The 18,486-nt window shown below is 41.1% G+C and overlaps 1 protein-coding gene across 1 annotated transcript in view; it reads left to right on the top strand.

The window, feature by feature from the left end:
* Window positions 1–17,622, top strand: part of COPS8 (COP9 signalosome subunit 8) — a 29,017-nt gene extending 11,395 nt beyond the window's left edge. Inside the window, exons 4-7 of the mRNA XM_089671663.1 lie at window positions 3,322–3,454; window positions 11,523–11,630; window positions 15,725–15,787; window positions 16,279–17,622. Of these exons, the coding sequence (XP_089527789.1) occupies window positions 3,322–3,454; window positions 11,523–11,630; window positions 15,725–15,787; window positions 16,279–16,358 (384 nt within the window). The 3' untranslated portion in view covers window positions 16,359–17,622. The remainder of the gene's footprint in view (window positions 1–3,321; window positions 3,455–11,522; window positions 11,631–15,724; window positions 15,788–16,278) is intronic.
* Window positions 17,623–18,486: the final 864 nt, after the last annotated feature.

The raw sequence follows: 18,486 nt of genomic DNA, 5'->3' as shown, positions 1-18,486 counted from the left end.
GGGACATTGGACTTTAATTTGGGATTTTTGCTTGTTGGACTTTAATATATATAATTTTTCACATTTTTTATTACTTGTATTATATGCGCTATATCACTTTATGAAAAAAAAGTACTAGTCTATGGAATCCAGCATTGTTTCTCGAAGGTCCCATTTCTCTGCTTTGTTCTGCTTCCCTGCTGCCATCTTGAAATAAGACTTGGCGCACTTGAGGATGCCATGGCATGTCTGTATATACACACAGGAATCCAGAGCATGCACAGACATGCTCTTGGGCTCTTCCAGTTAACTGGCAGTGGCCCACAGTGTGTCTCTGCTTGCAGGGAGTCCAGCACACTGCTTCCTAGGATACGTGACATAGACACATAGGAGGTGGCTTCCATGATGAGTAGTAAGAAAGTGAAGGTGTGAAAAAAAAATGAAAGAAAAAGTTATTTGCAGTTTTTTTTTTTATTTCTAATGCAATTATGTAAGAAGGAGGGGTGAGACAGGTGAGAGGTTGTTTGGTAAATGGATGAAGGTTTGCTTTAGGGCCTCATGTACCACCTTGGTGAAGAGAGAATTATGGTCATTATAAGTTTGCTGATATTTGTGGAAAAATATCTAATCAGTGTGTGTATGTGTTTTACAGGCACAGCTTTGTATATGTACCACTCTATTATGTAGCACTGTAGTGAGTCTCTATGTTATGGTTCCTTCCCTGCTTGCTCTATAACTTTTTTTTTTTTTTGTGTTATTCTTGTGCTAATATGTTTGGGCAGCTGATGAACATGGGGGTTCAGTTGATTACTCTCCTTTGGGGAGGTTTATATCAGTCGTTGTGAAACAATTTCATTCAGATTTATCACTCTGAAATCTGTGTAATTCCTGAGTGTCCCCCTCCAGTGCTCAGTATACTAGTACAATTATAGGTCATAGCCTTGTATTACAGATTCATCTGATTTAAGCATAATATTGTGAAAATACGATAAATTTAGCCCAGATATTGACAAAGTTGTCTTAGTTTGCTGTCCAAGTTTACAGAACAGAAATTGCATGCACACGATGGCAAGTCCTTTGATAAATGAGGGACAGATGGCTTTATGGTATAACAGCCCAAATCTGTTCTTGGCCTTCTTGATAACATCTCTTCCTTGTGTTTTTGTGGAGCTTGCATTGCTCTGCTTTGTGTAATGGTTATTTGAGTTGCACAACCTGAAATAAAGCATCTGGTGCTTATTAGAATGTATGTCTAAGCTTGTTACTGTGCATAAACATCGCTCTGTTCTTTTCTATAAAGCCTTTTATATTTAATTGTTTAATAGCTGGCTCTGGCCCTTTTGCTTGTATTGATTTGGCCATGTTGTATTATTTGTCATTTATGATTAGATTTTAGGGGCTTCCCTTTTAAATGTAACAGTGGATTTAAGACTATTTCATAATATTGTAATTTCAGTCAAAATTAAGATTTCACTAAGAATGCTTTGGCAAGCAAAAATGGTGGCATATCTATTAATTTCCTTCTTGGACTTGGTCCTCTGCTGTAGTATCAAAAAAGCATGAAGGTGGAACTGAAGAAAGCAGCAAAGTATAAAAAAATCTGGTTTATTGTATTATTTGAACGGAGCAAAGGGATTGATACCCAAGTTTTGGAGGAGATAGGAGGTGCCGAAAATAAAAGATTGGGTGGACAGGGTAGATTAAATATGTAGATTGGAGGAACTTTATGATATGAATGAAGATAAGATGGAGAGTCACCATATCAGATGGAACAAATGGGATGAATTTAAAAAGTCAAAGCTGATGGGGGATTAATATAGAACAATAAGGTCTCTACTTGCTCCTTCCTTTGTTGAGATGTGACTCTTAGAAAGGAATAGAAAATTGCAGAGCCATGGGGGGGGGGGGGGGTGGTGAATAGGTAGGAGGGGAGGGTTTGGGAGGGGGGATGAGATGAAAAGATTGAAGTTTTCTTTTTATGATATTGTGAGGTTTTTTTTGTATAATTTGTTAACTAGTAGCCGACCGCAGATAGCCGAATGACGGCTGCACTGCGGCCGGCCAGTTCTGGGTGGACGTCATATGATGTCCCCCCAGAACGCGCTCTCCTGTCCTACGGACACAGCTGATCACGTGATGTGGTAAAAGGCCAATCACAGCGGCCTTTTACCACGTGATCAGCGGTGTCCAATGACACGCTGATCACAGGGAAATGCAAGTGCCGGTTCTCGGCTGCACTTTCCTCACGCTGTCAGATCGTGAGGAAAGTACTGCCGAGAACCGGCAGTTGTCAGAGCGGGGATCGGCACCGATCATCAGGGCACTGATTATCAGTGCCCTGATGATCGGTGCCCAGCAGTGACACCCGCAGGTTCCGCCCAGCAGTGCGCCCACTAGCTCCGCCCACCTGTGCCCAGCAGTGCCCCCACCTGTGTCACTCTGCAGTGCCACCTACCTGTGCCCAGAAGTGCCACCTACTTGTGCCCACCTGTGCCCACCCACCTGTGCCCACCCACCTGTGCCCACCCACCTGTGCCCACCCACCTGTGCCCGCCCACCAGTGCTGCCCACCAGTGCCACCCACCAGTGCAGCCAGGCAGTGCCACCAGTCAGTGCCCAGGGGTTGTGCCAGTCAGTGCCGCCAGTCAGTGCCCATCAGTGATGCCAGTCAGTGCCGTCTATCAGTACCCATAATCAGTGTCACCTATCAGTGCCGCCTATCAGTGCTGCATATTAGTGCCGCCTATCCGTGACACCTCATTAGTGCTGCCTATCAGTGCCCTTTAGTGCTGCCTATCAGTGCCCATCAGTGCCGCCTATCAGTGCCCATCAGTGCTGCCTCATCAACGCACATCAGTGAAGGAGAAAAAATACCTGTTTGAAAAATTTTATAAAAGAAACAAAGAAACTTTTTTTTTTTTTCAAATTTTTTGCACTTTTTTTATTTATAGCGCAAAAAGTAAAGCGCCCAGTGGCGATTAAATACCACCAAAAGAAATCTCTATTTGTGAGAAAAAAATGATCAAAATTTCATATGGGTACAATGTTGCATGACCGCGCAGTTGTCAATCAAAGTGCGGCAGCGCTGAAAGCTGAAAATTGGCCTGGTAAATAAGGGGGTATAAGTGCCTGGTAGGCAAGTGGTTAATTTGAAAAACCAATAAATATTTAAATAATAAACACAAAAAAGCATGAAGATTTCAGTGTAACCCATAAGGCGATTTCTGGCTTGGTTGCGCAGAACACATTTTTAGATTAAAGTGAAAAACCATTTAAGTTTGTGTCTCTGGGTTTACTTATTTTTTGTTTGTTTAGCAGATATAACATTCTTATTCCTTTTAGGCCAATGCAGAGATTGGTTGGATTTGGGAGGTAGGTCAGAGGATCTGGCAAAGAGACTTTCCAGGAATATATACCTCCATAGCTGCCCATCAGTGGTCTGAAAATATACAGCCTATCATGGAGGCAGTAAGAGGTAAGGTCCCTTTTCAGCTGTAGTCAAAGTCTTCAATTTCTTTGATCAGATTTCCATACTTTCATGTCGGTTTATATCTAACCTTTTGACTTCTGTTGGTTTGATGAATGCATTTACCACTGTATATTAAGTTGTGTTGTTGCCAAATCTTGAACTCCAGGTAAATGGCTAAGTACAAACTAAAATATAGATTTTAAATTATTTTGCCAGCAAAACAATTTAACATTATTTGCAGTCAGCCTTGGACTCCAGGCAGCCCTGCCAAACAACACAACCAGGTCTGACACCACACTTTACTGTAGTGAAGCAATACACATTTGCGAAGAGCCCCACATGGCCTGCTGGTTAGATAATGAGGGAGGAGTAATACACTCATAAAATCGTTGGGCTGCTTTAACCTCTTGGAACAGTGTTATTGTGACAGTACTGTTTAAAACATAAGGTTAAATTTGGCTTGGATTACTAACCTTCCTTCTAAAGTGAACGTAGTTGTGGTGAGCAGGAAACACAGCATAGTAGAGCCTTCCTAGAACAGAATATATTCACATATCCCTCCATCACATATGCCACAAATAAGAGAATGGATCCTCATTTCAGAACAGTGGCTGGAGGCCCACTATCTATCTGAAACTGCTGGTATATAGCACAGATACTGCCTAATATTTCAGAGCCATTTATTCCAAACTGTTTCAAGCTTATTGGTCATCATTATTGCAGTGTATGGAAAAAGTGGCTTCTATAGAGAAGGGTTTAGGGACCAGAAAGTAAGTATATCCTGAAAGTTATTGTTAGAAGGGACTAAAGGAGCCAAAAAGGCTATATTAAATTAATGCATCTCACTGTAGATCCTTAGAACAGAAGGTATTCACATGTCCAGTTTGATCACATAATCCAAAAGTAAAGGAATTATTTCTCATCTCAGAAAAGTGGTTGGAGCAATGCACATTATTTAGAGTCCATTCACACCTTGTCAATGGGCCTAGTTTACATCAACATACTGTATGTGCACTGAGTGAAAATGGAACATGCTGCATTTAAATGCACTGCAACGCACTAGGACTGCAAATATTGATTATTTTCAGAATTGATTAGTTGGCCGATTTATTGTTTTGATTAATTGGATGAAAACCTCAAAAAGAAGTTTGGTGCATAATGTAGTTAATATGTAAAAATGAAAAAAAAGGCAATTTCTTCTTGAATATCTCTATGCAGTGGTAAATATAAATAACCAGCTATATGGTTAGAGAACATAATATCTGATCCACTCTGAGAATAACAGACAGAAGAGATATATACTATTAGGGGTCTGGCATATATCATCAGATTCAAAGATCTTGCACATTTTCAGACAAGACTGTAATATACAGTTGGGTCCATATATATTTGGACACAGGCATAATGTTAATACTTTTGGCTCTGTATGCCACCAGAGTAAATTAAAATGAAACAATCCAAATTAGTTTGAAGTGCAGACTTTCAGCTTCAAGGGGTTGAACATAGATATCAAGAACACATTTTAGGAACTGCAACCATTTTTATACACAATCCCTCCATTTTCAGGGGCTCAAATGTAATTGGACAGATTAATATAATCATAAATAAAATGCTTATTTTTAATATTTTGTTGAGAATCCTTTACTGTCAACGACTGCCTGAAGTCTGGAACCCATGGACATTACCAAAGACTGGGTTTCCTCCTTTCTGATGCTTTGCCAGGCTCTAACTGCAACTGTCTCCAGTTGTTCTTTGTTTGTGGATCTTTCTGCCTTTTGGTTTTGCCTTCAGCAAGTGAAATGCATGCTCAATTGTTGAGATCAGGTGATTGACTCGGCCATTGCAGAATATTGCACTTCTTTTCCTTCAAAAGCTACTGGATTTGTTTTGCAGTGTGTTTTGGATCATTGTCCATCTGTACTGTGAAGCGCCGTCCAATCAACTTTGCTGCATTTGGCTGAATCTGGGCTGACAGTATATCTCTAAACACTGCAGAATTCATCTTGCTGCTTCTGTCTTCTGTCACATCATCAATAAACACCAATGACCCAGTGCCTCTGGAAGCCATGCATGCCCATGCCATCACACTGCCTCCACCATGTTTTACAGATGACGTTGTGTGCTTTGGATCATGGGCTGTTCCAAGCCTTCTCCTCACTTTGTTTTTCCTGTCATTCTGGTACAGATTAATCTTAGTTTCATCCGTCCAAAGAATGCTTTTCCAGAACTGGTCTGGCTATTTTTAGATGTTTTTTGGCAGTTTAATCTGGCTTTTCTATTCTTCAAACTTATGAATGGTTTGCATGTTGTGGTGAACCCTCTGTATTTGCTCGTGAAGTCTTCTCTTGATTGTAGACTTTGACAATGATACGCCCACCTCCTGGAGAGTGTCCTTCACTTGTCTGGATGTTGTGAATGGGTTTTTCTTTACCATAGAGAGGATCCTGCGATCATCCACCAGTGTTGTCTTCCGTGGGCGTCCATGCCTTTTTATGTTGCTGAGCTCACCAGTGCATTCTTCTTTCCTCAGAATGTACCAAGCTGTTGATTTGGCCACTCCTAATGTTGTTGCTATTTCTTTGATGGATTTGTTTAATTTTTGAAGCCTTACAATGGCCTGTTTCACTTGCATGGACAGCTCCTTTGAACATATGATGTAGGTTCACCGCAATAGATAACAAATTCAAATACCACACTTAGAATAAACTCCAGACTTTTTTACCTGCTTGATCAAAGGAATAACGAAGGAATAGCCCACACCTGGCCATGAAACCGCTTTTGATTCAGTTGTCCAGTTACTTTTGGTCCCTTGAAGAAGGGGGGTGGATACTCTTAAAAGCTGTAATTCCTAAACCCTTCCTCCAATTTGGATGTACATACCCTCAAATTAAACCTGAAAGTGTGCACTTTCAGCCCATATCCATTATATAACTATAGCTTGAATAGCCTGTGTCCAAATATATATGGACCTAAGTGTAATATTATGCATTACAGACTCCCTTGTCATAGGCAGGTAGCTTGATACAAGCTACCTGCACCTGCTGTCACTTATGCTGCCCATACACAAACATATTTTCCCTTAGAAAATTTTAATTTTAGGAACATTTGTTTAATTTTCTAATCATTTTAGGGGCCAAATTGACATTTTTCACCAGATTGATGGAGAAAATTCTAATGGAGCAGAATATTATTATTATACAGGATTTATATAGCTCCAACAGTTTGCTCAGCGCTTTACAATATAACGGGAGACAATACAGCAATGATACAGTTCAATACAAGAAGGTTAAGAGGGCCCTGCTTGGAGCTTACAATCTAGAATAGAAAACTTTTCTCAATCAAACAAATTTCTGGAAAGTGTATTTAGTTTTTACTCAGAAGTAACTTTCATTTTTAAATGCAAGTGAAAGACATTTAGTAGCAGCACCATGTTTTTTTTTTAATCGCCTGTCATGATGGGGTTAAAAAAACAAAAATCAGCCTTTTATAGTACAATAACAGCAGATAATCACTATTATAAGGTGTTAATTTAGAGTGGGGAAACAGTAAAAGTAATAATATATATATATATATATATATATATATATATATATATATATATATATATATATATATATATACAGTCATGGCCGAAATTGTTGGCACCCTTGATATTTTTCCTGAAAATCAAGTATTTCACACAAAAAAGGTATTGCATTAACACATGTTTTGCTATACACATGTTTATTCCCTTTGTATGTATTGGAACAAATATAAAACAGAGGCAGAAAAGCAAATATGACATAATGTCACACAAAACCCCAAAAATGGGCTGGACAAAAGTATTGGCACCCTTAACTTAATATTTGGTTGCACACCCTTTGGAAAACATAACTGAAATCAGTCGCTTCCTATAACCATCAATAAGCTTCTGACACCTCTCACCCGGAATTTTGGACCACTCTTCCTTTGCAAACAGCTCCAGGTCTCTCTTATTGGAAGGACACCTTTTCCCAACAGCAATTTTAAGATCTCTCCACAGGTGTTCAATGGGATTTAGATCTGGGCTCATTGCTGGCCACTTCAGAACTCTCCAGCGCTTCTTTGCCATCCATTTCTGAGTGCTTTTTGACGTATGTTTGGGGTCATTGTCCTGCTGGAAGACCCAGGATCTTGGACGCAAACCCAGCTTTCTGACACTGGGCCCTACAGTGCGACCCAAAATCCTTTGGTAATCCTCAGATTTCATGATGCCTTGCACACAGTCAAGGCACCCAGTGCCAGAGGCAGCAAAACAACCCCAAAACATCATTGAACCTCCACCATATTTTACCGTAGGTACTGTGTTTTGTTCTTTGTAGGCCTCATTCCGTTTTCGGTAAACAGTAGAATGATGTGCTTTACCGAAAAGCTCTATCTTGGTCTCATCTGTCCACAAGACGTTTTCCCAGAAGGCTTTTGGCTTACTCAAGTACATTTTGGCAAACTGTAGTCTTGCTTTTTTATGTCTCTGTGTCAGCAGTGGGGTCCTCCTGGGTCTCCTGCCATAGCGTTTCATTTCATTTAAATGTCGACGGATAGTTTGCGCTGACACTGATGCTCCCTGAGCCTGCAGGACAGCTTGAATGTCTTTGGAACATGTTTGGGGCTGCTTATCCACCATCCGGACTATTCTGCGTTGCAATCTTTCATCAATTTTCCTCATCCGTCCACGACCAGGGAGATTAGCTACAGTGCCATGGGTTGCAAACTTCTTGATAATGTTGCGCACTGTGGACAAAGGCAAATCTAGTTCTCTGGAGATGGACTTGTAACCTTGAGATTGTTGATATTTTGCCACAATTTTGGTTCTCAGGTCCTCAGACAGTTCTCGTCTCCTCTTTCTGTTGTCCATGCTTAGTGTGGCACAGACAGACACACAATGCAAAGGTTAAGTGAACGTCTCTCCTTTTTATCTGCTTTCAGGTGTGATTTCTATATTGCCCACACCTGTTACTTGCCCCAGGTGAGTTTACAGGAGCATCACATGCTTGTAACATTCTTATTTATCCGCAGTTGTGAAAGGGTGCCAATACTTTTGTCCAGCCCATTTTTGGAGGTTTGTGTGACATTATGTCGAATTTGCTTTCTTTCCTCCCTTTTTTTGTTTTGTCCCAATACACACAAAGGGAATAAACATGTGTATAGCAAAACATGTGTTAATGCAATACGTTTCGTGAGAAATACATGATTTCCTGGAGAAATATCAAGGGTGCCAACAATTTCGGCCATGACTGTATATATATATATATGATCAGCATTGCACAGAGCCCTTAACATGGTTGTAATAATGTTTTTTTTTTTTAAACAAACAACTTATCATACTTGCCTGCACTGTAATGGTTTTGCACAGAGCAGTCCTCCTGGGGTCTTCTGGGGTCCACCGGCACTTCTGGCTCCTCCTGCGTTTAGGGTGCCTCTATAGCAAACCACAGAGTATAGTATAGAGTGCCCCTATAGCAAGGTAAAAAACCTTCTGTCTTCAGAATCACTTCCTTCTCCTGCCCCGGACTACATGTCCCACGAGGCATTGCTCCTCACACATTAACAAGTTCTCATACACTTACTGAAATGAAAGGACGGTGTACTGAGCTGTATGCGTGCTGCACTGTGTATATTGGCATGTACGGATGGTGTACTGAGCTGTATGTGTGCTGCACTGTATTTCCTGATAATGTAAAAAATAAAAAAAATAATGCATTCTGTATGCAGGCCAACTAATCGGCTGACCAACTAATCGATTATGAAAATAGTTGACAAACAAAAAATAATTAACATTGCTCTGCCCACTATCTTGAAATGATTATTATGATTTATTTTTGATAAGTGATGGAATGAGACGTGACGTCTCTGTTGGTCTATGCAATGGTTCCTTTAGTCCCTTCTCACCTTAAAGGAAAAGCTCACTGCTGATATCAATCAGCCTGTCTAGACTCTGGAGAGCCTACCTTTAGTGTCAGGATCCACCCAGATACCTGGACCAGCAGCTGACTCTGAGCCACTGAGAGCCTGAGCCAACCACTCCTACCTCTTCTACAGCCCGGCGCTCCAGTGAGTGCTGGAGGGGCAGAGCAGAGAGCCGGAGACTGACAGTTACCGGCTCTCTGCAAACTGAAGACTAAACTGAGCGATCAGTGGTCTTTGATCGCTCAGTTCTCAGGCTTAGAGGCAGTGGGGGACAGATACAGCATCAAATTGATGCTGCATCCACCTAGGTTAGTATGAATGTTTATTTTTTTAATCCCAAACATTTCTATTAACTTCTGAGTTATATTTTTTTAGGAAGCTAAAGTAAAAGAATTAATTTTGAAATATAATTAGTTGCATTTAAAAATGCATTTAATATTTGTTTTAGTGACTGTAACGTAATGCAGTTGTTTTTATATGTGCTTTGCGCAATGGTGATGCAGCGGAAAGAAAAGTTATGTAACTCCATGCTCGAGCAGTGTAAGATACAGTATGTATACTTTTTAATGATTTGAGTTTTAAAACATATATTCAATTTTGGCCACTAGAGGGAACCTTTGGCTTACATATTGAACAGAAAACATTATTATTATTATACAGGATTTATATAGCGCCAAGGGTTTGCTCAGCGCTTTACATTATAGTGGCAGACAATACAGTTCAATACAAGAGGGATTAGAGGGCCCTGCTCCTTTGGAGCTTACAATCTAGGAGATAACTTTACCTGATCTAGTTTAAAGAATTATAAAATACAAACTGCAAATTAGTGTCTGTAAATGTTTGAGATCTTTTTGTATAAAGAATCCATTTTCTTATTAAAAACAAAAAAGAAATCTACTTATAAATAAATAATTAAGGTATCAGGGTGGCTTTATATTCTGTCTGAACTTATTGTGGCAGTCCAGTAATTTAAAACTCCAGCAATCTTCTCTTACTTTTCCTGCTAAATCTATGGCAAAGGCTATCACTGGAAATCATTAAACAGTGTTTGGTGTTGTGGTGGGGTTTAAGTGGTTGTAAAGGCTAAAGGTCTCTGTTTTAAGGTAAAAAACCCTTTAGGTGCAGCTCTCCCCTGAATGCCAAATACCTTCCTGAGCCCGATCTCAGTCCAGCGTTGTGCCCGAGAGCTGAGATGCTCTTTCTCCATTTTCATTGGCTCCTGCTGCTGTCAAAATCCAGTGACTGGGGGCGGGGTCCAGCCGCACTGTGTGTCAGCAGATGCAAACAGTGTGGCTCAGGAGCAAATCCGCACAAGTACCCCAACACATGGCTTGCTAGGGGGTATTTGAAGGAAGGAGACAAAAGTGCCAGTGGGGGACCTCAGAAGAGGAAGACAAGGGGCACTGTATGCAAAACCATTGCACACAGCAGGTAAGTATGACATGTTTAATGTTTAAAAAAAAAAAAGAGAGACACTTTAATGTCACTTTTTAATAACCAATATTCAGACGTTTCTCTGTTTGATTTTGAATTCCTGGGTAACTGCAATCCTGCTGATTTAATGAAGGTGACCAGGATCAGACCGCTAGTGGCATAATCTGTCAACACATACATACTTACCTTCACTTCTGTCCCTGGCACACCCCTGAAATAATCAAATAATGACTTTCCGATAGCTGCTATTTTCAAAGGAAAATACACACTTTTCCAGTGCTCATGCTCAGCCTGGTTTCTCAGGCATATTGGACATTGCATTTTGGGGTAGACGAAGTTGCAGGTAATACTGTTCATAGCCAGGAAGTGCAGAAAATGTAGGAGTACTCTGGGTGGCTCTGCAGGGATGGAAGTAATAGTAAGTAGTATTAATTTGCTGTCATCTCTCTGATTCTGCTGCTCCACTGGCCCAAGGTTTGCTTTAACGTATTGACACACTGATGCCAGGACCTGCCCTCTAGTTTTGTCTTTTAAAATCTAATTTAACATGCACTTGTGCAGCAAAGGAGGCATTGAGACAATGCATATTATATTGTTTTATCTTGCCGTGCTTTTGTTTTTTAAGATGCCTTGTAAGCAGAGCTGCATTATTGCATAGGAGTGAATGGGTTCTGTACTAGCCACAGGTACATGTCTTTTTCTTTCCCTTCCTCAGATGCAACACGACGGCGAGCCTTTGGACTTGTAGCACAAGCGTACACATCAATTTGTGCAGATGATTTAGCAGCATTTGTTGGACTTCCTGTTGAGGAAGCTGTAAAAGGTGGGTTGTGAATAACAAAAGCCTAAGAACATGACTGTATTATCAAATTATTCTCACCAGTGTGAAAATGTCGGTTCTCACTTCTATGAGCATGTGTATTCTCTAGGAAATGCCCTTTCTACAGCTCTGTAGTTTTAAAGCACTGGAATCATTTTATATCTGTTTTGGAATCCCATCTAATGATGTCATCACCACAGTAAATGGTACCTAATTATCTTTTCCACATCTACTGAGCATTCTGAGAGCATTCATTTGTGCACTATGTACAGGAAGAGAGATGCTTTTTTTATGTACTCCTAGAAATAATTTTGAGATTCCTTTTTATATGTTTAACATCGTTATTGGGTTTGTTTTCCCCCTAATAATACTTCCTGTACATATTTTTAGCCCCTAGGTGACACAAGTGCATATTCCCTAGCCGTATATTAAAGTATATAAGTGTAAGAACAATGTATATACTCTATTTTTGGGCTGCTCCGTTCCAGTCGTGATCTCCCCTGTGTCAGCCAGCGGCATCTGCAAGGGAGAGGAGAGAGCACTTTGATAACGACTAGTAAAGCCTAGAGCAGTGACATTACCCATAGGCTTCAGTGGCAAGCCATCCGTTGTCAACACTCCTTCCTTTTCCCTGGAGCTGTGATGGCTGTCACAGGAGCTGGATCACGTGACTGGAGCAGACTGAAGGTAAGTATATAAATCTTTCGTACATGAATTACGTAGCATAGATGCTAGGAGGGGGCAGCTGGAATTCCACTTTAATGCAGCTCTACTTCACAGGAATCAATAGGAGACATGTCGGTGTTACCAAATCTCAATATTCTTTTAATCTGTTTCTTGTCGGGAGAGAGAGGGACCTAGATTTTAACCGGCTGGGCTGCATGTTGTTCAGGAGTCCTCGGCAGTCTGATGTTGTGTATGGACTGTTGGGTCGGGGGTCACACCTGGATGTATTGTGGGGAGACTAATTTTAGAGATCTGACTTTCTAAGGTTTTGGACACCTTAAGTTGTTTTTTTAGAACTATCTATCAATTTGTTTTTCACAGAGCTATACATATAAAATATGAATAAGTACATTTAGCACTTATTTGTAATGCTGTGTGTTCTATAATGTAACCAATATAGAGCTAAAGAATGTCAAAGTAAAAGCACCCAGGAATCACACAAACTGAATTTTGGAATACTGGCAATTAATTTGTGGGAGCATGCCCTTAGATCAGCCCTGTGCATGAAGTTCCCAAACTTCTTTTGAGCCTTTGTTGTGTGATTGTCTATGGGAGAGCCAAGAACTAATATGAAATCTATATCTGAAAGCTGCTCTGCTGAGGTGGACTGTGTTCACACAGGCTTCAGCCTGTAAAAGAGCAGTTTGAACACCAAGCTTTTGAGAAGCTTCAAACAGATTTCTTAAAACCTTTAAAGCACATTTCAGCTCCAGTTTGTAAATGTTAAACACTAGTCTTAATGGGAGTGCTGACTGTAACTTTAAACAAGGTGCTAGCAGACTTCAGCAGGCTTTCAATAAGCTTTATGTCATGCCAGCGCCTCCTTCCTCACAGGTCACTAGGCCAGGGGTCTCCAAACTTTCTAAACAAAGGGCCAGTTTACTGTCCTTCAGACTTTAGGGGGCCAAACTGTGGCCATTGGGAGAGAAATTGTCCTGGCATCAGTGGGAGTAAACAGTGCATCTTTGGTATTAGGGCAAGTAATAGCGCCCCATCGTTGGTGTCAGTGGGCGGAACAGTTCCCCATCGTTGGTGTCAGTGGGCGGAACAGTTCCCCATCGTTGGTGTCAGTGGGAGAAATAGTGCCCCAGTGTTGGCATTAGTGGAAGGAATAGTCTCCCATTGCTGGTGTCAGTGGGAGGAATAATGCCCCATTGTTGTTGTCAGTGGGAGAAATATTGCCTCAGTGTTGGTGTTAATGAAAGGAATAGTGCCCCATCGTTGGTGTCAGTGGGAGGAATAGTGTCCCGTTATTGATGTCGGTAGCAGGAATTATGCCCTATTGTTGGTATAAGTGGGAGTAAAAGTGCCCCAGGGGCTGGATTAATGCAAGCAAAGGGCCTCATCTGGCCCCCGGGCCGCAGTTTGGAGACCACTGCACTAAACTGTAATTTATTGCAATGTGTTGCAGTGCAGGTACATTGGGGTGCCATTCAAAATAAATGGCACTGCAATGTGTAAGATGCTTTACATTACTGCAGCACAATGGGGTTGATTTACTAAAACTGGAGTGTGCAAAATCTGGTGCAGCTGTGCATAGTAGCCAATCGGCTTCTAATTTCCGCTTGTTGAATTAAAGTGGTTGTAAAGGCTCAAGGTTTTTTTAAGTTCATGCATTCTATTCATGAAAGTAAAAAAAACTGCTGTGTTCAGCAGTCCCCCTAATACTTAACTTGAGCCCCCTCTCGATCCAGCGATGTTCACGAGAGCCTCAGCTCTATAGGGACTCTCTCTCCTCATTGGTTGAGACAGTGGTGGGAGTAATTGGCTCCTGCTGCTGTCAATCACTGCCATTTAGCCAATCAGGAGAGAGAGGGGGCGAAGCTGAGGCGTGGATTTTTGTGCGAATAAACACGCAGAGCAGCGGCTCGGGAGTGAGCCTGCTTGGGTGCCCCCATAGCAGGCTGCTTGCTCTGTGGGCAAGGGATTGGCAAGGAGCACCAATGGGGGATCCCAAAAAGAAGAGGATCGGGGCTACTCTATGCAAAACCACTTCACAAAGCAGGGAAGTATAACTTTTTTTTTTTTTATTAATTGCCTTTAATATCACTTTACGCTTTGATATAATATAAATAACCTGGAAGACGACTTTTTTCTATGTAGAGCTGCACCAGATTTTGCACTTTCCAGTTTTAGTAAATCAACCCCTTTGATGCGAATCCAGCATTTTGAGGGTATTTATGACATTCCTTTGTCTTTTCACTATGTCTCAGAATAGGTCACTTCAGAGTCAGACTAAAACTGGCCATACACCTTTTTAGATTTTTTTTACTTCAGTCTGCGGACTATTACAGCTATACTGCACAGATGAATGAATCTGCTGTTGCAAATGACAGTCTGCCCCGCCGGCTGTCAAAGTACCCAAACAGCAGCTGCATCAGATTTGATGCAGCTACAGTTTGCCTGACAATTTTCTGCACATCTCCTTAAATTTTTCAATGGAGGGTGTCTGTCCAGAGGGAATTGACAAGGCCACAGGCAGTGTGTGCGTGTAGCTTTAGGGCTCATGTACACTGCAGCTGATAAACGCATGTTTAGGAGCTGTTCAGCATTTTTTTCAGCAGCCCCTGAACTCACCCTAATGTTTCCTATGTGTCCATGTACACATCTTCGTTTACAGGCATTTGAGTTTACAGTGGTTTTTTTAACACCGAAAACTTGTGTTCAGCAATCAATTTTATCAGTGTTTCAAACGCAAAATGCTTGTAAACGTGGCAAATCGCATTTATAAGCGCTTGAGTTTGAAATTTTTTTTAACTTTTCCAGTTCCCAATGCTGTCCAGAGCCTTTTTTCATCATGAAAAATGCATGGAAAGAGTTTTCAAGGTGCTCAGATGGACAAAACACTGAACACAGGATGTTCCTACCAAGCTTGTCACACATTGTAATGACCAATTCATACCTCAGACCTCTCCCACCCTTGGAAACAAAAGATATGTTAATGACCCTTCACACCTCAAATTCCTCATCCAGACCCCCTGCCAGGTGACCTTAATGAGTCACTCCACCAGGCACCTTTCCCACCCTTGGAAACAAAAGAAATGTTAATGAGCAACTCACACCTAAGTTAATGTCAACACATACTGCTGTCTCTGCTTCTACTCTCTGTATTTCTCGGAAACAGTCTGAAATCGTTAATAATTTACCACTTTTCAGTGCATTCTGGGCACTTAGGAGGTTCTCCTGTGCTTATCTTTAAAAAACGCTTCTAAACGCATTATGCAAATGCAGCTAAACAGATGTTTTTTTTAACCTACGTTTTACAGCAGTCAGTTTCCATCGTTCAGAAGTGTCCCATGTACATGGGGCCTCAGATTGTCCACAGTCAAAAATCTGTGACACTCCATAACTACTTTTCTTTCCCCTTTTAGGAGTTCTAGAACAAGGTTGGCAGGCTGATTCTGCCACACGTATGGTAATGCCGAAGAAACCAGGTAGGTGGTGATTTAGGTGCAATGTTTGTAATTTGTGGGCTCAATATTCTACCTTTTTTATCTTTCACCTTCCTCTGAATTTCTGTCTTTTTCTAGATCTACACAGTTATTCTAGCATGTGACTTTAGTTATGAATTTCTTAATTACCATCATTGCTTTTGCAAGCTTTGTTTTTGACTGCCTGCTTTGTGCAGCTAATAAAAAACTTGGCAAACGTTGCTCTTTATTTAAAAGAAAGACAGACAGTTTCTCAGAATCACTAAGAATGAGGTCACATCCGCCTTTTTCCTTCCATTAAGCCACTTCTAAAAATAACCCACAATTTTTCTCTCACACACTGTCTGAGCTGGAGGGAGAAAGGCATTAAATGTTCTGTTCATAATTTCCTAAAGCACTGCAGGTCTTAGTGGAGGGGGGATGTGTAGAATGGTAATGCTATGTACATTTTGGGCGGGAGGTCAGATTGATGGTTTATTCTGCTTTCCACACAGATTCTGCTCCCCTGTCTCTGATCCCCAACGAACAGCAGCTGGCGAGACTCACTGACTACGTGGCCTTCCTAGAGAACTAGCATCCCCTTCCAGCCTGACATCAAGAATGCAGGAAGCTGAGGGAGCGGCAGGCCGGGGATTTTCTGCACTTTGATGCCCGTACCTCCAAATCCTCACATTTTATATACTCATAGCAGGCTGGGCAAACACCTCAGCTGCTTCAGGACTGAAAGGGTTAATGTGGGGGTGGGGGGGGAGAAGGCACCAACGGGCCAACTTGAAACTTGGCTTGGTCTGTTAACCTTTTTGCTGCCAGAAAGACTTTGCAATTGTCTACACAGTAATTTGGTAAGTCTCTCTGGCAGAAAAGAGGTTTTAGTTATTTTACAGAAGTTTAGCAATAGATACTTGCTTTCAGTCTAATATGACTTAGGGTAGCCTGTTATTGAAATGTCCTATTCTAGCTGTTTTACCGACGTGCGATTTTCCAGGCTTCTTACTAGTAGTGGAATATATTAGCATCTCATTTCCTCCTAGTAATTACAGACATGTGGAACTTTCTGTTGGCTGTTTTCCTGGTGACACCGCATGTGTCACAAGGTTCTTGGACAATCAGGCGTCGCCATTTCACAACCTTCCTGTTTGAATATATACTGGCCAGTCAGTATATGGAATGTTCTGGGAAAACTTTGCCATCGTATACAAAGGAAAACAGTAACTGCTGCTTGTGTCACAGCAGGGCAAGTGAAGCTCAGGATGTGGTGCTGGAACCTCCACCTCATTATCCAATAGTCCTTCCTGTCAAGACATCCACTCCCTGTTTTTAAGCAGTATTCAGTACACATCTGTTTTAAAGGGTCAGTCCATCTATAACGTATAGCAAAAGAAAGATGCTGGTGAGTTGAACCACATGCTGGCTCTGTTTTGGAGGACACTAGTTATGAGATATTCTTTGGTAGGGTAGCTGACTGCCATTCTTTGCTCTGGATTCTAATTGGTCCTCTTATTTCTGGACAGAGTCTCTCAGTGATGCATGATCTACGTAAATCAAATCACCACAGTCCATCCAAAAACTGAAATCGATGTTATGGATAGACTGCTCCTTTAGTGATGCATTGAATTACCATAAGGAAGAGTGTTTTTGCATTATGCCTAATCCCAACATGGCAAGTACATTTGTCTAAGAGCTGAAAGAATATCGGCAAAGAAGATGGAGCGTATAGCACTTCGGGGTTATGGTCCCTCTAGACACTGCATGGAAGGTGAAGCGGTGTTAATTTTGTGAACTTGTATTTTGATCTTGAAGATCTTCCAAGAATGACCCATTAAAACATGTTTATTACACATAGATGTTTCATTATTTATTTATGTTTCAAAGCAGAATTCAAAACGTATCTGAAAATTTGTTCCACATTGTACTGTCTTTGCCAATCTTCTAGAATTGCTATAGGGAGGTATATACTGCGTAGTGGTAGACTTTAAAGCTCCCCTGCTATTTTGTGGCATGTTATAAGTGGTATGAGAGGGATTTGTGAGCTGGCTCTGAATCCAGTACTGCAATCCAGATGCATAATGTTGTGCAGATTTTTTTCTTTTATATGCCTTTTTGTGTTTTCAAGCTTGACCACATTTGGAAGGCAAATATATATGTAATTTGTTTTACTGTAAACATTCCTTTATATAATACATTTTAGAAACCAACAGTTAACCATACTTATTAAACCTGAGCTCCAGGCTAACGGCTAAATACACAGATGAAATATGGTTTTACCTACCAAGTGAGATTTGTATTTGCTTTTCTGTCCACCCAGCCCTACACTGCTCTGTCAAACAGCTCAGCCTGAAAGCTGAACTCCATCCCTGCCTTTTTGTTTTACGAAGTTTTGCAGGCTACTCTGCTGTACTAAAATTGCTTACTCTGGTTTGACTGCACACTGTAAGCTTCTCACATTTATGTATGTGTTAAAAATGTGGATTATTGTATCATTTCTGCTCACTCAGTTTACTGACTGGACAGTAGAAAAACAGCAAAGGCTTGTAATGCATCATCTTCAGTGGACATGATATCACCTCTAAATCTCCACATATAATCAGCAAGAAAATAAATCATCTATAGCGGACCTGATGTCACCTCCACATTTCCCCATATCATTATCAAGGCATCGCATGCAGTGATAGGAGATAACCATCCGTAACCTGGGCAAAAGA

The sequence above is a fragment of the Staurois parvus genome, unplaced genomic scaffold (assembly GCF_062004578.1).
Source record: "Staurois parvus isolate SC_StPar_1 unplaced genomic scaffold, SC_StPar_1.0 ptg000113l, whole genome shotgun sequence".
In the NCBI taxonomy this organism is placed as follows: Eukaryota; Metazoa; Chordata; class Amphibia; order Anura; family Ranidae; genus Staurois; species Staurois parvus.
The sequence above is the reverse complement of the archived record's forward strand: the minus strand, read 5'-3'. Positions and strand labels throughout refer to the sequence as shown.